At 34.7% G+C, this 13,751-nt stretch overlaps 2 protein-coding genes and 2 non-coding genes across 5 annotated transcripts; 1 reads left to right on the top strand and 3 right to left on the bottom strand.

The window, feature by feature from the left end:
* Window positions 1–422: 422 nt before the first annotated feature.
* Window positions 423–495, bottom strand: TRNAE-CUC. Its single transcript has one exon. It is a non-coding gene; the product is annotated as a tRNA-Glu (tRNA).
* Window positions 496–1,647: 1,152 nt separating this feature from the next.
* Window positions 1,648–1,720, bottom strand: TRNAE-CUC. The gene has a single exon. It is a non-coding gene; the product is annotated as a tRNA-Glu (tRNA).
* A 75-nt stretch (window positions 1,721–1,795) lies between these two features.
* LOC101212436 (protein ACCUMULATION AND REPLICATION OF CHLOROPLASTS 6, chloroplastic) lies at window positions 1,796–6,356 on the top strand. Of its 2 annotated transcripts, XM_011651343.2 has the most exons (6): window positions 1,798–2,449; window positions 2,681–2,905; window positions 3,203–3,463; window positions 3,555–4,500; window positions 4,963–5,096; window positions 5,882–6,356. In XM_011651343.2, exons 1-6 carry the CDS (start codon window positions 1,937–1,939, stop codon window positions 6,170–6,172), a joined length of 2,370 nt encoding a protein of 789 aa, XP_011649645.1. In that variant the 5' UTR covers window positions 1,798–1,936; the 3' UTR covers window positions 6,173–6,356. The 2 variants fall into 2 exon arrangements, with proteins under 2 accessions (XP_031737212.1, XP_011649645.1); XM_031881352.1 differs by lacking the exons at window positions 4,963–5,096; window positions 5,882–6,356 and adding an exon at window positions 4,678–4,868 and having other exon boundaries at window positions 1,796–2,449.
* A 1,068-nt stretch (window positions 6,357–7,424) lies between these two features.
* On the bottom strand, window positions 7,425–12,959 carry LOC101212680 (kinesin-like protein KIN-7F). Its single transcript, XM_004152716.3, has 13 exons — window positions 12,619–12,959; window positions 12,270–12,530; window positions 12,085–12,174; window positions 11,886–11,986; window positions 11,691–11,804; window positions 11,498–11,579; window positions 11,073–11,140; window positions 10,899–10,964; window positions 10,674–10,798; window positions 10,029–10,365; window positions 8,589–9,629; window positions 8,172–8,488; window positions 7,425–7,880 (listed from the first exon to the last, which is right to left on the bottom strand). Exons 2-13 carry the CDS (start codon window positions 12,475–12,477, stop codon window positions 7,559–7,561), a joined length of 2,871 nt encoding a protein of 956 aa, XP_004152764.1. The 5' UTR covers window positions 12,478–12,530; window positions 12,619–12,959; the 3' UTR covers window positions 7,425–7,558.
* Window positions 12,960–13,751: the final 792 nt, after the last annotated feature.

The raw sequence follows: 13,751 nt of genomic DNA, 5'->3' as shown, positions 1-13,751 counted from the left end.
TCTCATGATTGGATTGGCTCAAAAGCTCCCAAAATAAATAGTTGATTTGATATTAATTCTGGAGTTTTTGTATGGTTGAACTAAAAAGTTGGGTTGAATCTTCCTTATCATAAAATGAAAACAAAAAGTTTTCTTTTTGGATGACTAAAGAAACAAGTATTTTAGAAAAATATCATTTTAATTTAAAAAATTATTTAAAATAAACTTCAAAATTGTTTCCGGAGTTTTTTTTTTTGCCAAAATGACTCATTTTTATAACTAAAAACTTTAAATTTTAAAATATAGTTGTAAATATAATATATATATGATCCTTGATAGACGAATAGGAGTGTATTATATTTGCAATTTCCTTCATTCTTTCTAAATTAATCAAATAGGTGACCTTAGGCTTCCAAAAATTTTGTAGTATTTCAAAAATAAAGTTCCGTTGCCGGGACTTGAACCCGGGTCTTTCGGGTGAGAGCCGAATATCCTGACCAACTAGACTACAACGGAATTGCAATTGGAATATATCTATATTTAATATGGTTTAATGGTATTTTTGCACCACACTTCGCACAATAATATGCTATGTTTTACATTTTTATTCTTAATTTTAAATTACTTTTTAAAATGCTTTTCATTAGTTAAAGTTAATTTTCATATGTAAAATTTAATATTAAATTAAATTTAAATGATTAATTATACATTTTGAACCTACAAATTTACACTTTTTTTGAATTACTCACAAACACTTGCAAAAATGTAGAAAAATAAACCTTTTAACTTGGATGCTTATTATTCATACTATACTCACATGTGATATTTTGATTTTGTAACGATATAATAAAAAAGTTATTTACATAAACTGTTAAAAGTTAGAGCAAAGTTAATTTGATTTAATTAACATTTTTCTTTAATTGAAGTTATAACTTTTATTTAGAGTAGTGCTAGTTAAATAGGAGGATAGTGACCAGATGACTTTGTGGTTGGTGGAGGAGAACTTTTGATAATTTGGTTGAATTTCAAGGTTAGTGCATTGGGGATTAGTTTCTTATTTGTCTAAAAATACTTGGAAGGTCTCTACTTCAATGAATACATAACTCAATTGAAGTACTTGATCTTTCATTACCTTTCATTTTCTTTGTTTGTCTGTCTTCGTTATAAAAATAACATAGAGAGAAATTAACACCTAAACTCTTGAAGATTGGATGAGAATTCACAAATAATCAAAAGCTTCTTAATTTCTTAATCAAATTGAACATACTTTGAATACCAAAACACTTCAAGGTTCAAAACTATTAAAACCAACTGCCACTAGAAAAACTTGTAGAAGATTAGAATACTCTTCAAAGCTGTTGAAGATTGAAAATTTTGAAATTTCTATAAATTGAGGAGCCCTTACAAATGATAGATACTTTGAAGAATATAAAACTTAAAAACATGAAGTTGATCCTAAGACTTTATAGATTAAAATTTTATTTGAAGACATTAAAAATACTTCGAGTTATTGAGTGTAGAAGATGAACAAGTTAAATTTTTTCTTATGAGATTAAAAGGCCAAAATTTTGATTCATATTCAAAAGAATGTATCTAAATGTAGATATAAATTTTGGTAAAACAATATCTTTCTATGAGAAATTTTGAAATTAAAAATTTAAAAAGAGTTTCCGTTGCCGGGACTTGAACCCGGGTCTTTCGGGTGAGAGCCGAATATCCTAACCAACTAGACTACAACGGAATTGTTGTTAAGCATTATACAATTGCTTTATAAGAAATTTGAAATTTAGGGAATGATTAAACAGTTGATTAGTGTTGGAGTTTCATGAGAATCCACGAATCGAACTGAAAGCCATTTTTACAGAGAAATTCCAAAACTCACTGAAGAAGAAGAAGAAGAAGAAGAAGAAGCCTTTCAACTTGGCTCCGTCGAAAAATACGCATTCCAACGACAACAATGTTGAGCCACACAACCACCGGTCTCCACAGCCGCTCACTTTTCACATTTCCACGCATTAAACCACGACGGCTCAACCACTCCGGCGGGGGTAACGCCTCCGTGAAATGTGCCGCTAGCAAATGGGCCGAGCGACTACTCGGAGATTTCCAATTCCTCTCCGATTCCTCCTCTGACCACTCCCATTCTCTCTCCTCCACCGCTGTTACTCTCTCCCCTTCTTTCCCTCCCCCAATTGCCTCAACCGAGCGCCAAGTTACAATCCCCATCGATTTCTATCGAGTTCTTGGAGCTGAGACGCATTTTCTTGGAGATGGAATTAGGAGAGCTTACGAAGCTAGAGTTTCGAAGCCGCCGCAATATGGGTTTAGCCAGGAGACTCTGATAAGTCGCCGGCAGATTCTTCAGGCAGCTTGCGAAACCTTGGCAGACCATACTTCGAGAAGAGAGTACAATCAAGGGCTTTCAGATGATGAAGATGGTACCATTCTCACGCAAGTTCCTTTCGATAAGGTGATGTTTATTTCGATTTTGGCTATGTTACAATGCATGTGTAACTCGGTTGTGGTTACTGTTTAGTTGAGTTAAATTGTGTTCTTAATAATGTATCAAATTTCAAATTGTTATAGTTTAATTTGTGAAGCTTCAACTTTTGTGTGTGCCTATGTTTTATCCGAACCAGTTCTGTTTGCTGTTGTAATCGCAACTGAGCAGATGTTTTGGATGGGAATTGTTAATCTGTAGGTTCCTGGTGCTTTGTGTGTGTTGCAAGAAGCTGGAGAGACAGCACTGGTTCTTGAAATTGGAGAGAGCTTACTCAGAGACAGGTTGCCTAAGTCATTCAAGCAAGATATTGTCCTGGCCCTCGCTCTTGCTTATGTTGACATATCAAGGGATGCTATGGCATTATCTCCACCTGATTTTATTCAGGGTTGCGAAGTGCTCGAGAGAGCCTTGAAGTTGTTGCAGGTAAATGTTTGATTGCAATTCTTCAATCCGCCCTTTGCCATTTTCTAGTGGGCTTTTAAGTATCTTTACATTTTCTTGCACTAATTAGCATTCGATACTTCTGGATGACGTTCTCTCTTGGAGAGTGAATTAAGTTGTGAATTCAAATAAAGATGATCATTGATCTCAAACGTTAAGTACTGATTTACGATGAGAAAAAGGCATAAAATCAACTACGCCAATTGGCTTTCACAAAAGTCATGTTTGAGATATAGTTATATTATATTGATTGAAGAACACGTACCTTTGGGAGTGCAGGAGGAGGGTGCCAGTAGCCTTGCACCAGATTTGCTTGCACAAATTGATGAGACATTGGAAGAGATCACACCTCGATGTGTTCTGGAACTTTTAGCTTTACCCCTTGATGATGAGTGGCGAACCAGAAGGGAAGAGGGTCTCCATGGAGTGCGGAATATTCTGTGGGCTGTTGGAGGAGGGGGAGCAACAGCTATTGCTGGTGGATTCACCCGTGAAGATTTTATGAACGAGGCATTTGAACAAATGACAGCATCAGAGCAGGTTCTTGCAGAATTGAAATCTTTCTAAATTATTATCCTCGTGTTTCCCTTTTCTGCTTGTAACGTTAAGCCTCCCCTTTTTTTTTTGAAAGGTTGATCTCTTTGTTGCCACACCAACAAATATTCCTGCAGAAAGTTTTGAAGTTTATGGAGTGGCACTTGCACTTGTGGCACAGGTCTTTGTTGGCAAAAAACCGCACCTTATCCAAGATGCTGACAACCTCTTCCAACAACTTCAGCAAACTAAGGAAGCTGTTGGTGGGACCGCTGTCACAGCATATGCACCTCGCGAGGTTGATTTTGCTCTTGAGAGGGGGCTATGTTCCCTACTAGGTGGAGAACTTGATGAGTGTCGATCATGGTTGGGCTTAGACAGTGATAACTCTCCTTACAGAAATCCAGCTATTGTAGATTTTATCCTTGAAAATTCGAAGGGTGATGATGAAAATGACCTTCCGGGGCTATGTAAGTTGTTGGAGACATGGTTGGCAGAAGTGGTGTTCTCCAGATTTAGAGACACTAAAAATATTTATTTTAAACTCGGAGATTACTATGATGATCCTACTGTTCTGAGGTACTTAGAGAAACTGGAAGGAGTTAATGGATCGCCCCTAGCTGCAGCAGCAGCTATAGTGAAGATTGGTGCTGAGGCTACTGCCGTTCTTGATCATGTGAAGTCCAGTGCAATTCAGGCACTGCGGAAGGTGTTTCCCCTCACTCAGAACAGTTATAGGCGTGAGGCAGAAGCAGAAATGGAATATGTTTTTCCTGCTGGAAATAGTCAGGTGCCTTTAGTGAACTTTGATGAGAATGAACGTACTAACTTTTCTGAGGTTTCTGAGAGAACTGAAGCTGGTGAAAGAAATGATGAACAACCAATTACCGATCAAATTAAAGATGCAAGTGTGAAGATCATGTGTGCTGGTTTGGCAGTTGGGTTATTGACTTTGGCTGGTTTGAGATTTTTACCTGCTAGAAATAACACAACTGCTCTGCTTAAAGAAGCTGGTTCCCCAATTGCATCCACTACCAGTGTGGGTATGTTCTAAATATTTACGGAAATTAAAAAAAAAAAACTAATGTCAGCTTTCTTTGTTTAGAATTTCTCAATACCTGTCCTATAATAGCGTGTTTACTTGTAAATGTCAAATTTTTTGTTGAAAATGGTTTTGTGCTCTGGAGAATTCAAATACTGATTATGTGATGTTTATTTAGTTTTCTAGATGCACCTCCATTGTAATTCCGGCAGATTGAAAGTGTAGCATGAATTTGATTGGTCCAAGAGAGATTTTCTTAAAGGCTTATGGCACAACTCTAAGGTCTAGGTGAATGTGTAAAGGTGTTTTAGTGGATTTTATAACTTTTTCACTATAAATGGTGATACCAGATCTTATTTCAGTTTCCAATCGCCAACTTGTCCTAATGATTTACGAACTTCTCTCCTAACTCATGGGTGGAAACTGGCCTTTGAGTTTCATTACCCGATTTTTATTTGTGCAGCATCTGAAGTCGAAAAATCCAGCGAGGAGCCATCCAGAATGGATGCACGAATTGCAGAAGGTCTAGTTCGCAAATGGCAGAGCATCAAGTCTATGGCTTTTGGACCTGAACATTGCCTTGCAAAACTATCAGAGGTATGGATGTTCCACACTTGTACACATTAGATTATCCTGTTTTTGTTTCGTTGTGAGCTGCAGAAGAATTTTGACAATGGCCTCTCCTCTTCCCCTTCACACAAATGTAAAAATAAAAATAGGACAAAAACCTTTCTAGTTTTATCGTGAAGGTACACGATTGTCTCTATAACATCCTTGCAATTCTAAGGGAATGTTCCTCATAGCAACGATCTTATTTCTTTTGCTGGGGTGTTTTATCTTTTCAGATGCGAGTTCACCTATCATCAATTTGCTATAAACTATTTTGAATAAAACTATCTACAATGGGCGTTATATCAGGTTATAGTGGCCTTTTTTGAGTGTTCAATTTGGTGCACTTCTTACAGAAAGCAAATAGAAGTTTTCGTTTTTTAAGAATATGTGTCTTAGATAGACAGTAGAGATGCCTTACCATCAATATGTGTCTTATTTAAGAAACAAAAAGTTTCATTACAAGCTATATGAAGGATATAACACTTATTTATCCTTTGTGATGGTGATTTACAATGGATGTTGTAGCTGTATGTTAGGAAGATAGTTCTTGTTCATTTTTAGGGTAAAGTAATTCTCTATCATCATTCCATGTTAAGAGTTTATTAAATTTCAGAGTAATTAATGTCTTCCCACAATTATATGTAGCTACATGTCATCCTTCCTATGATTTCAAACTTGATTTTAACTCGTCATGTTTTGGACTGAATGCGTTGCTTCACTATATGCTTTCACTTCAAGCAAACATAATGAGATTCTGATATCTTTTCCAGATTTTAGATGGTGAGATGTTGAAGATCTGGACGGATCGTGCAATTGAAATTTCAGAACTCGGTTGGTTCTACGATTACACACTCTCAAACCTGACCATTGACAGTGTAACAGTGTCGTTTGATGGTCGACGTGCCACGGTGGAAGCAACTCTTGAAGAATCAGCCCGTCTCATTGATGTAGACCATCCAGAACACAACGATTCAAACCAGAAAACCTATACAATGAGATACGAGCTGTCATATCTAACTTCTGGATGGAAAATTACAAAAGGTGCCGTTCTTGAATCATAATTAGATAGTTGTTTGTAATATATCATTAGCCTGTAAATGCATTTCTTCTGGGTTGTTATTTACCATAGCCTTTTAGTGTTTCTATGAAGAGGAAGAGAGGTGGGAAGAGGCACTTTGTCAAGACTTAAGGAATTTGTTGTGTTAATAAATTCATTTTAACCGTTTTTTTAGCAGTTCAATTTTACTTTTGTCATACTGTTCATCCGAATGTTACTATTTATGATAATCCGGATCAATCTCAAGAAAACTAAAGAGTCAATGTAAAAGGTTCGAACATTTGAAGATTGTTGAACATCCTACAATGCCCTCGAGAATCTGGTAGAGTTTTGGATGCTCTCCTTAGGTTCTTGAGATTCCCAACCTCCACTTTTTGCTTTCTTAATATTCTTTTTATCATATAAATATAAATTTCATTCTTTTTAAACAAATTATAATTAAAATAAATATTGTCTACAATGTAACTTGCTTTCTTTAATTATATGGCATTTGTTTTTCTTTTTAGATAAAAAAAGATTCAAATTTAAATCTAAATGAATATATATTTTTATAATATTCTTAATCTAATATATGATTTTATTGAAAAAACTAACAAATAAAATAATAAAACTATTTGAATTTTTTTAAAAAAATATTAGGTAAGTTGATTTATATTAATTAATAGCATTCTTGAAACATTATATAAATTTAAAACATTATTGGGTAGAAATTTCACAATTTTCAAAAATATCAAATTTGACGAAATATTTACAAGTTATAACAAAATTTTCAGATTCTATTAATAATAGATATTGATAGACTCCTAAAAAATATTTCTACAAAACAAACATGGTTATATAATGATGTTGCACATATGTAATTGTTGAACATCTATAACTCTGGACATTTGAATATTTATCTATATTTTCGATAAACAAATGACTCCTAAGTGTTTTATGTGCGTCCTTATCGAGCATTCATCTCCTATTGAGCCAAAATATCCATTGTCAATATATCTACAAATTGAACAATGCAATATTGATGTCCATTTTGATGGCTAGATAGAAAGTTACTTTATATGTACTTTAATGATCTTTCAATGGTTAACAAAATCAAATCTTTTTGGGCATTTTGTAGGAGTGATGCTCTCATGTTCTTACCAATTGAAACCAAAGCAGCAAAATGTTCAATCCCCATGATAAATAATCTGTTTTGCAAGTGTTTATATACGGATGAACAAGAAATCAATTAGACTGACAAAATACAGCATCAAAGGTGACAAATAAAGAGAATCTTATCCATTTTATTTCTAGGGAATTTTCATTACATGATTAATTGGATTGTACAAATCTGGATGAGTAGAGACATAAAAGAAGAAAAAAGAATTATGTACTAAGATTGGTACAAAGTTCAAAAGGGAAGAGACATGTTTCTTTTCCATGAGAAAGATCTGTGATCTAAGGATTGGAGTGAAATGGATAGCCCAAACATTTCCCTAGAAACCTGATTAGGTTCCACAAATCCAATGAGCTTTGCTACAAGGGCAGCACTTTCGTTTATATGGTCGAAATCCTTCGTTCTCGACCATAACATTCGTGCCACTTGTATGCTTCGTTGCTTCGTCTTCAAGTCAATACCCCACTTCACGTAAAGGGCGTCTCTTTCTTTCACTGTGAACTTCTTTTTCATTCGCCTCGCCAACATATCTCTTTCCCGGTTTAGAGCCTTCAAGCTGTGCTCCAATTTTAAAAAGAAAAATATTATAGTATGAATAATCACAATGGATGAACTCATCCATGTTTCAAAATGTGGACTCTCTTTCTCATGCTATTTCCTTATATGCATCTTCTTGTTTCTTTCAGTATGTAACCATCTATGTTCTTCTGTGAAAAGAACTCATAGTCCCTTAAAAGGAAACTTGATGTGTAGTTTCATAAGCAAATGCCAAATATGGATATGGAATGTTAAAAGTTGTCTTAGGTGGAACTCTACAAAACTGAAAAGAAGAATAACAAGAACGTACCTTGAAGTTTGTGTGACGGCGTCGCCCCTTCCTGATCCATTAACTGATCGAGAAATGGCTTCCCTTATAAAGAACAACCTTCTAAGCTCTACTTCCATGTATACAGCATCAGTAGGGTCTCCTTTAAAAAGGATGAAGAAATAAGATCTGTGCACCAATGGTACATTGCAAGCATCCCAAAGCTCGATTATATCTCTTTGTTGACCTTGAAACTCAAGAATCCATTCAGAATGAGCCTGAAGTTCCTTTTCCTCTTGCGTTTGAACTTCTAGTGTGGCTTCTATAGGTTCTTCCTTTTTAGAGAGACTCCCCAACCTCTGTCATATACATTCATTAGGATGATAAGATAGAAATTTCCCAAGAAGAACAGAAGAGAATGAAAAAAATATGTAAAATACGAAAGGAAAGCGAACTCACCGAACCAGATCGCTTCTTCATCCGATTTTTGCTCTTTCCTCTTTTTCCAGTAGCAAAGTTGAGAACACTAGTATTATCATCATCATCTTCTTCTATTATTTGTAAAGTTTTTGTATCCGAACATCGACTACATACAGACTGTGAGTCCTTGGTGTCCAAATTTGCCTCCAAATTTGCCCCCAAATTTCCACAGCTTAAACCGCGCCTTCTTCGACTACCTTCTGCTTTTCCAGAGAAGTTCACATCAGATCCGACAGTTCGAATTTTCTTATCCTCTTTTACCTTTTCAATCAAAGTAGAAGGTGGAATGGTCATTAGAACAGTCAAACAACTTTTGCTTCTTTCCAACTTTAAGTTCTGAAAACGAGTTTTCGCTGCTTCGATTGAGTTGAAAGATTGCTCAGAAGGATAAAGATTTACTATACAATTCAACGTTTTCCCTATCTCAGAAGCTTTTGGAATCAAACCATCATAAGTATGACCTTTGCTGATTGGAATTATCTCCTTATTCCTCCTTTGAGGGTATGTCTCTGGATTAATGTCAAAACTACTAATCATCTGCCCTTCATTGTCTTCCCATGTAGCTAAAGTTAAATCACCATTTTCATTTACTAATTCTTTTAACTCTTCCAGTTCAATACATTGAACATCCTTACACCCATCTTCGGAATTTGCATGAACGCGTTCAGCAATCTCTTCCCAGTCCTGATAAGGATCAGGTCCAGCCAATTCAGGAGTACTGCTATCTAGTAGAAAATCGTCCTCATGATTCATAGTGAACAGAGGATCAATCTTGTGAGGGCTATTCTCTTCTTGTGCAGTAAATGTGTCAAAAGTTTTGAGACTTGACTCATCAAAAGCTTTGAAACTTGAGTCATCAGAACGTAGGTCTAGATCTAGATCAACTAGATCTGGTATTGTATGTACTGTACTTTCACTTAACTTAAATATTCTATCTTCTCCAACCGAATGCAACAAGTTCTCAATTCGATATTGAGCAAGATCGCGTTGTCGAGTCAATTCCTTAATCTCTTTGTCCATCTGAGTATTTACAACAAAACAAAACAAGGCACTATTACATGAGCGGCCACATAAACAAGATAATAGAGAACTATACTTGTTGGCTAACTAGACTGCACCCATTTTTGCAGTTCAACTCAGTCACAACAGAAGGAAAAAAGTTCATTAAACAAAAAAAAAAAGTTTATTGCTTGGCAAACTGTGATTGGCAACAAAAATGGGTGCAACCCTCTAATTCTTATTTATCTTACAATCATTCCATTTTCATTAAAGATTGTGCCTAATAATATCATCTGACTCTTCTTAAGCATCACTTTTCTTTAGAGCCAACTATTGGGAATAAAAAAGAGCTGCTTTTTCATAATATATAATGGATATATAAATAGGGTGAAAAGTTGTAGGAAGGAGGCAAATCCTCACCTGTTCGATTACAAGTTCTTTCTCTTTCAATAAGGAATTAGAATCACCTTTGAGAGGAAGTGGTTTTAAGTTCTTCATCTCACTCTCAAGTCTAGCCAATTCTTTTTGCAACTGTTTCACCAATGCCTTATCTGAGACTACCACATTCACATGTGCATTTGTACTCACTTCTTTTGCACAAGTAGCAAATAGCAAAGTATTTCTCGATTGTTCGACATGGCTACGTGCAGGACTCATAGTACAAATGATCGCTGTTCGACCGTTACCACCTAGAGAATTCTGCAGTATGCGTGTTAGCTTCGAGTCTCTATAAGGTATGTGTCCATTCCTTCCCTTGCTGCAGTTCATTCATTAACGGAGTATGTGACAAACGATTAACTTGAAACTAACAAGTAACACTACAAGGAGAAATTTTAAGATTTCTTAAAAGCATGAAACTAAACTTGTGCATTTTGGAAGTATACATACTAAAATAGAACGAGACTTAGAAGTAGAGGACCAAAATGGATCTTCTATTATTTTACTTTGACAATGATACCCAATACATTTTTTCAAACTATAAACAAGAAAGAATCATGGAACGTAGTTTTGGTTTTCTTTATTGAAATGCGAAACGATAAACGATAAATAGAAACAAAAGCTAACCTTAATTTACGAATAACAGTTCCCAAAGTCAGCAGACTACGGTTGATGTGGCAACCCTCTTTCAGTCTCGTACCACCAGAATTTGTTTGAGAAGCACGTTCACTCCCCGCAAGGTCAACAAAATTCTGCACAAGAAAGAAAGAAAGAACGAGTTAAATGATGATATATGAGGTCTTGTGTTTTCATTTCCTCCCAAGAAATGATCTCTATATATATTTATTTTACCACTGTAGCCGTGAGAGTGCTTGAACTTTCCGACTTCTTGAATTTGCGAGCGGAGCTTTCAATTGTCTGCAAGTAATCATCATTTAATAAACTTTACTTAATTGGAATCAAATCAAAGAAAGAAAAGAAACTTAAACCAAATAAGAAAATTCATAAATTTAATGGCATACTTACTAGTCTTAGGATTTGATGTGATCTGGAGCTAGTTTCATTAAGAGACGTCTCCCCTATCTTTCTTTGAACTGTATGTAAGAACACAAAAATCATAAATCCTAATAGGGTAAATATTTTGTTCGTGTTTAAAATTTGGCACTTTGTATATTAACATTTTCCAAGGTGGCAACCCAAATATAAGTGTAACCCAACCGGCCTTGTATGAACCTATACTATCAATTTTAAAACATTGTAAAAAAATCATTTTTCAAGGTAGATCCTCGTGTTCATGATTATGTTTAGATGGGGTGTTTTTGATCCAATTTGTAGTAACAAACTCATTTTGTTTCCAAGTTTTAACTTGACCCCTCTTGTTCATCTAGCTCGTATTTTTAGTAATTTTTCTTAGTGATTCTAACAAAGAAAAAGTTACAAAATATTTTCACCTTCACAGAAGGAAATAAGCTCTTGGAGATGATTCCTGTCTTTCAAGATCTCCTCTGTAAGTTTCTCAACAACAGTTCCTTTCTGCAACATTAAGGCTATATACCCTTAAAACCTTCGTTGATTGTTGTAAGTAAACAAAAAGAAAATTGAAGAAAAAAGAATAAATAGAATAAAGGAAGTGAGTTTATGCACCTCAGGATCATCAAGCAGTCTAAGTGGAACATTTTCTAAGCTGAGAAGATCTTTAACAGCTTCATTATATATCTCAATTGCTGAAAACTTCAGCACAAATTCTCTGTCTTGATGCTATCATCCACAAATTAAGTCTGTATTAGACAATGATGTCTATTGAAATATCACATGTCTGTCTTTAAATTCGAAACTCACCGACTCTATGTAACTATAAATGTCTGCCACAGAATGTTGAGTGACACCATTCATGGTGAAAGTCTTTCCACTGCTTGTTTGCCCGTATGCAAAAATTGTTGCTAAAAAATTTAAAGACATTGTTAAATATTTCATGATGTTATTATAATATGGTATACATATGTTCAGAAATAGAAGGATAGATAAAAATAATATTTACAATTAATTCCATTGACGACAGAGAGAACAACTTCTCTGGCCCCTTCCTCGTAAACTTGTTTTGTTGTACTATCAATTCCAAATACTCTATCTGAAAAAGAACACAAAAATCCCCAAGTCATTTCAATGAAAAATATGTTCAGAATGATTTTGAGTAACAGACAATATTTCTATAAATTTGCTTACCAAACGTGTAAGAGTGGGGAAACAAGGAGCGTTCGGGTAAAGTACTTCTGAACATAACGGAGGTACTATTGATACATTCCCAATCGGATGAGTCATTTTTCATTAATTCCTTCTCATTCAATGGTCTTAACCTAATAGAAACACGAATTGTTTCTTCAAGACCATTTGAATTGTTAATAACACCTTTTATTAGCTCTTCCCCTCCCATTTTATTGACTCTCCTTCAAGGGATCCTTCCTGAAAACCTCAAAGATCCCTGTCCTGAAACGAAAGAGAGATGTCACATTAAGATGATCACGAAAGAACCATCATGAAAATTGAAACTGCAAAAAATGAAGATGAAATTTACCGGAAAGTCGGAGTTGAAACGGGGAAAATGGAAAGATGAATCGACTTCTTCCCGCCTTCTCGTCCTAGTCGTTATTTTTTCTCTCCAAGAGATGATGTGAACAGAAAATAAAGGAGGAAAAAGAGAGGAAGGAGAAAATAGAAAAAATGGGAAGAGCAACCACTAAGCTTTTGCCTCCATTCCTCTCTCTCCCGCCCTCACCATTCCCTCTTTTTACTCTTTTTTTTTATCTCCTAACTTGGCATTCCAATGGACCGTTGAAAAATAACTACCATCTCCAACTATATCAATGCTATATTTTACGTTTTTGCCCTCCATCATGCTTTTTATTTTTCTTATTTTTTTCCCTTACATATCTTTATCTTAACCAATTAAGCTATGTTGATGTTGATTAATTCGTTATAACTGACTTCAATTTTATGAAAACAATTAAGTGTGTAGCAACATTTTTTTAAAAATTGTAGATATAGCAAAATTTATCCGTGATAGACTTCTATCGTATTGCTGATGTCCCTTTGCCATATTTACAAACATTTTTAGAACGTTGATCTATATTTAATTATTTCAAATATAATAATTATATTTGCAGCTATTATTTCAAAATTTGTGCTTTAAACCTAATTTTGATTAGTATATTTTGTTTGGCTAAATATATAACAATTATTTGTTTCAATTATAACTTACTTCAAAAAAAAAATGAAGGTTGAACATCTTAAGAGTAAACCCTACTCGTGTGTGTGTATATATATATATATATATAAAATGAGATTCGACCAAAGTTCCTTAATTTTTAAAACTAGCAAGATTTGGTTGGTTGAAATTAGAGATGATCATCAGCCACTCAAGATTAGTTTAGTAAATGTTCAAACCAATCTCGATATCGATAAGTAAGGATCGGTCGATCGATTTTTATCTGGTCGATTTAATACTTAGAAATTTTTTTTTTTGAAAATTCTCGATTTGAAACTTTTCGAAACCGACTCTTACCTACCGAATTCAGTTTGATCGACTTCAGCTCAATTTTTTTGTCTATCAAACTCATTACCGGTTAAAATTAAAGACATAACATATGGAACTCAAAAGCCAAACATGAATTAGGACTAAATTGGTAATTTTACCCTTTTAAAGAAGAA

The sequence above is a fragment of the Cucumis sativus genome, chromosome 2 (assembly GCF_000004075.3).
Source record: "Cucumis sativus cultivar 9930 chromosome 2, Cucumber_9930_V3, whole genome shotgun sequence".
NCBI classification, from domain to species: Eukaryota; Viridiplantae; Streptophyta; class Magnoliopsida; order Cucurbitales; family Cucurbitaceae; genus Cucumis; species Cucumis sativus.
The sequence above is the reverse complement of the archived record's forward strand: the minus strand, read 5'-3'. Positions and strand labels throughout refer to the sequence as shown.

Coding starts and splice junctions, on each gene's coding strand:
- LOC101212436 (XM_011651343.2), top strand. CDS start 1,937: ATGTTGAGCCACACAACCACCGGTCTCCACAGCCGCTCACTTTTCACA. Junction 2,906..3,202: donor GAGCCTTGAAGTTGTTGCAG/GTAAATGTTTGA, acceptor TTGGGAGTGCAG/GAGGAGGGTGCCAGTAGCCT. Junction 4,501..4,962: donor TGCATCCACTACCAGTGTGG/GTATGTTCTAAA, acceptor TTATTTGTGCAG/CATCTGAAGTCGAAAAATCC.
- LOC101212680 (XM_004152716.3), bottom strand. CDS start 12,477: ATGGGAGGGGAAGAGCTAATAAAAGGTGTTATTAACAATTCAAATGGT. Junction 11,580..11,690: donor GACTGCTTGATGATCCTGAG/GTGCATAAACTC, acceptor TTAATGTTGCAG/AAAGGAACTGTTGTTGAGAA. Junction 10,965..11,072: donor CACATCAAATCCTAAGACTA/GTAAGTATGCCA, acceptor GATTACTTGCAG/ACAATTGAAAGCTCCGCTCG.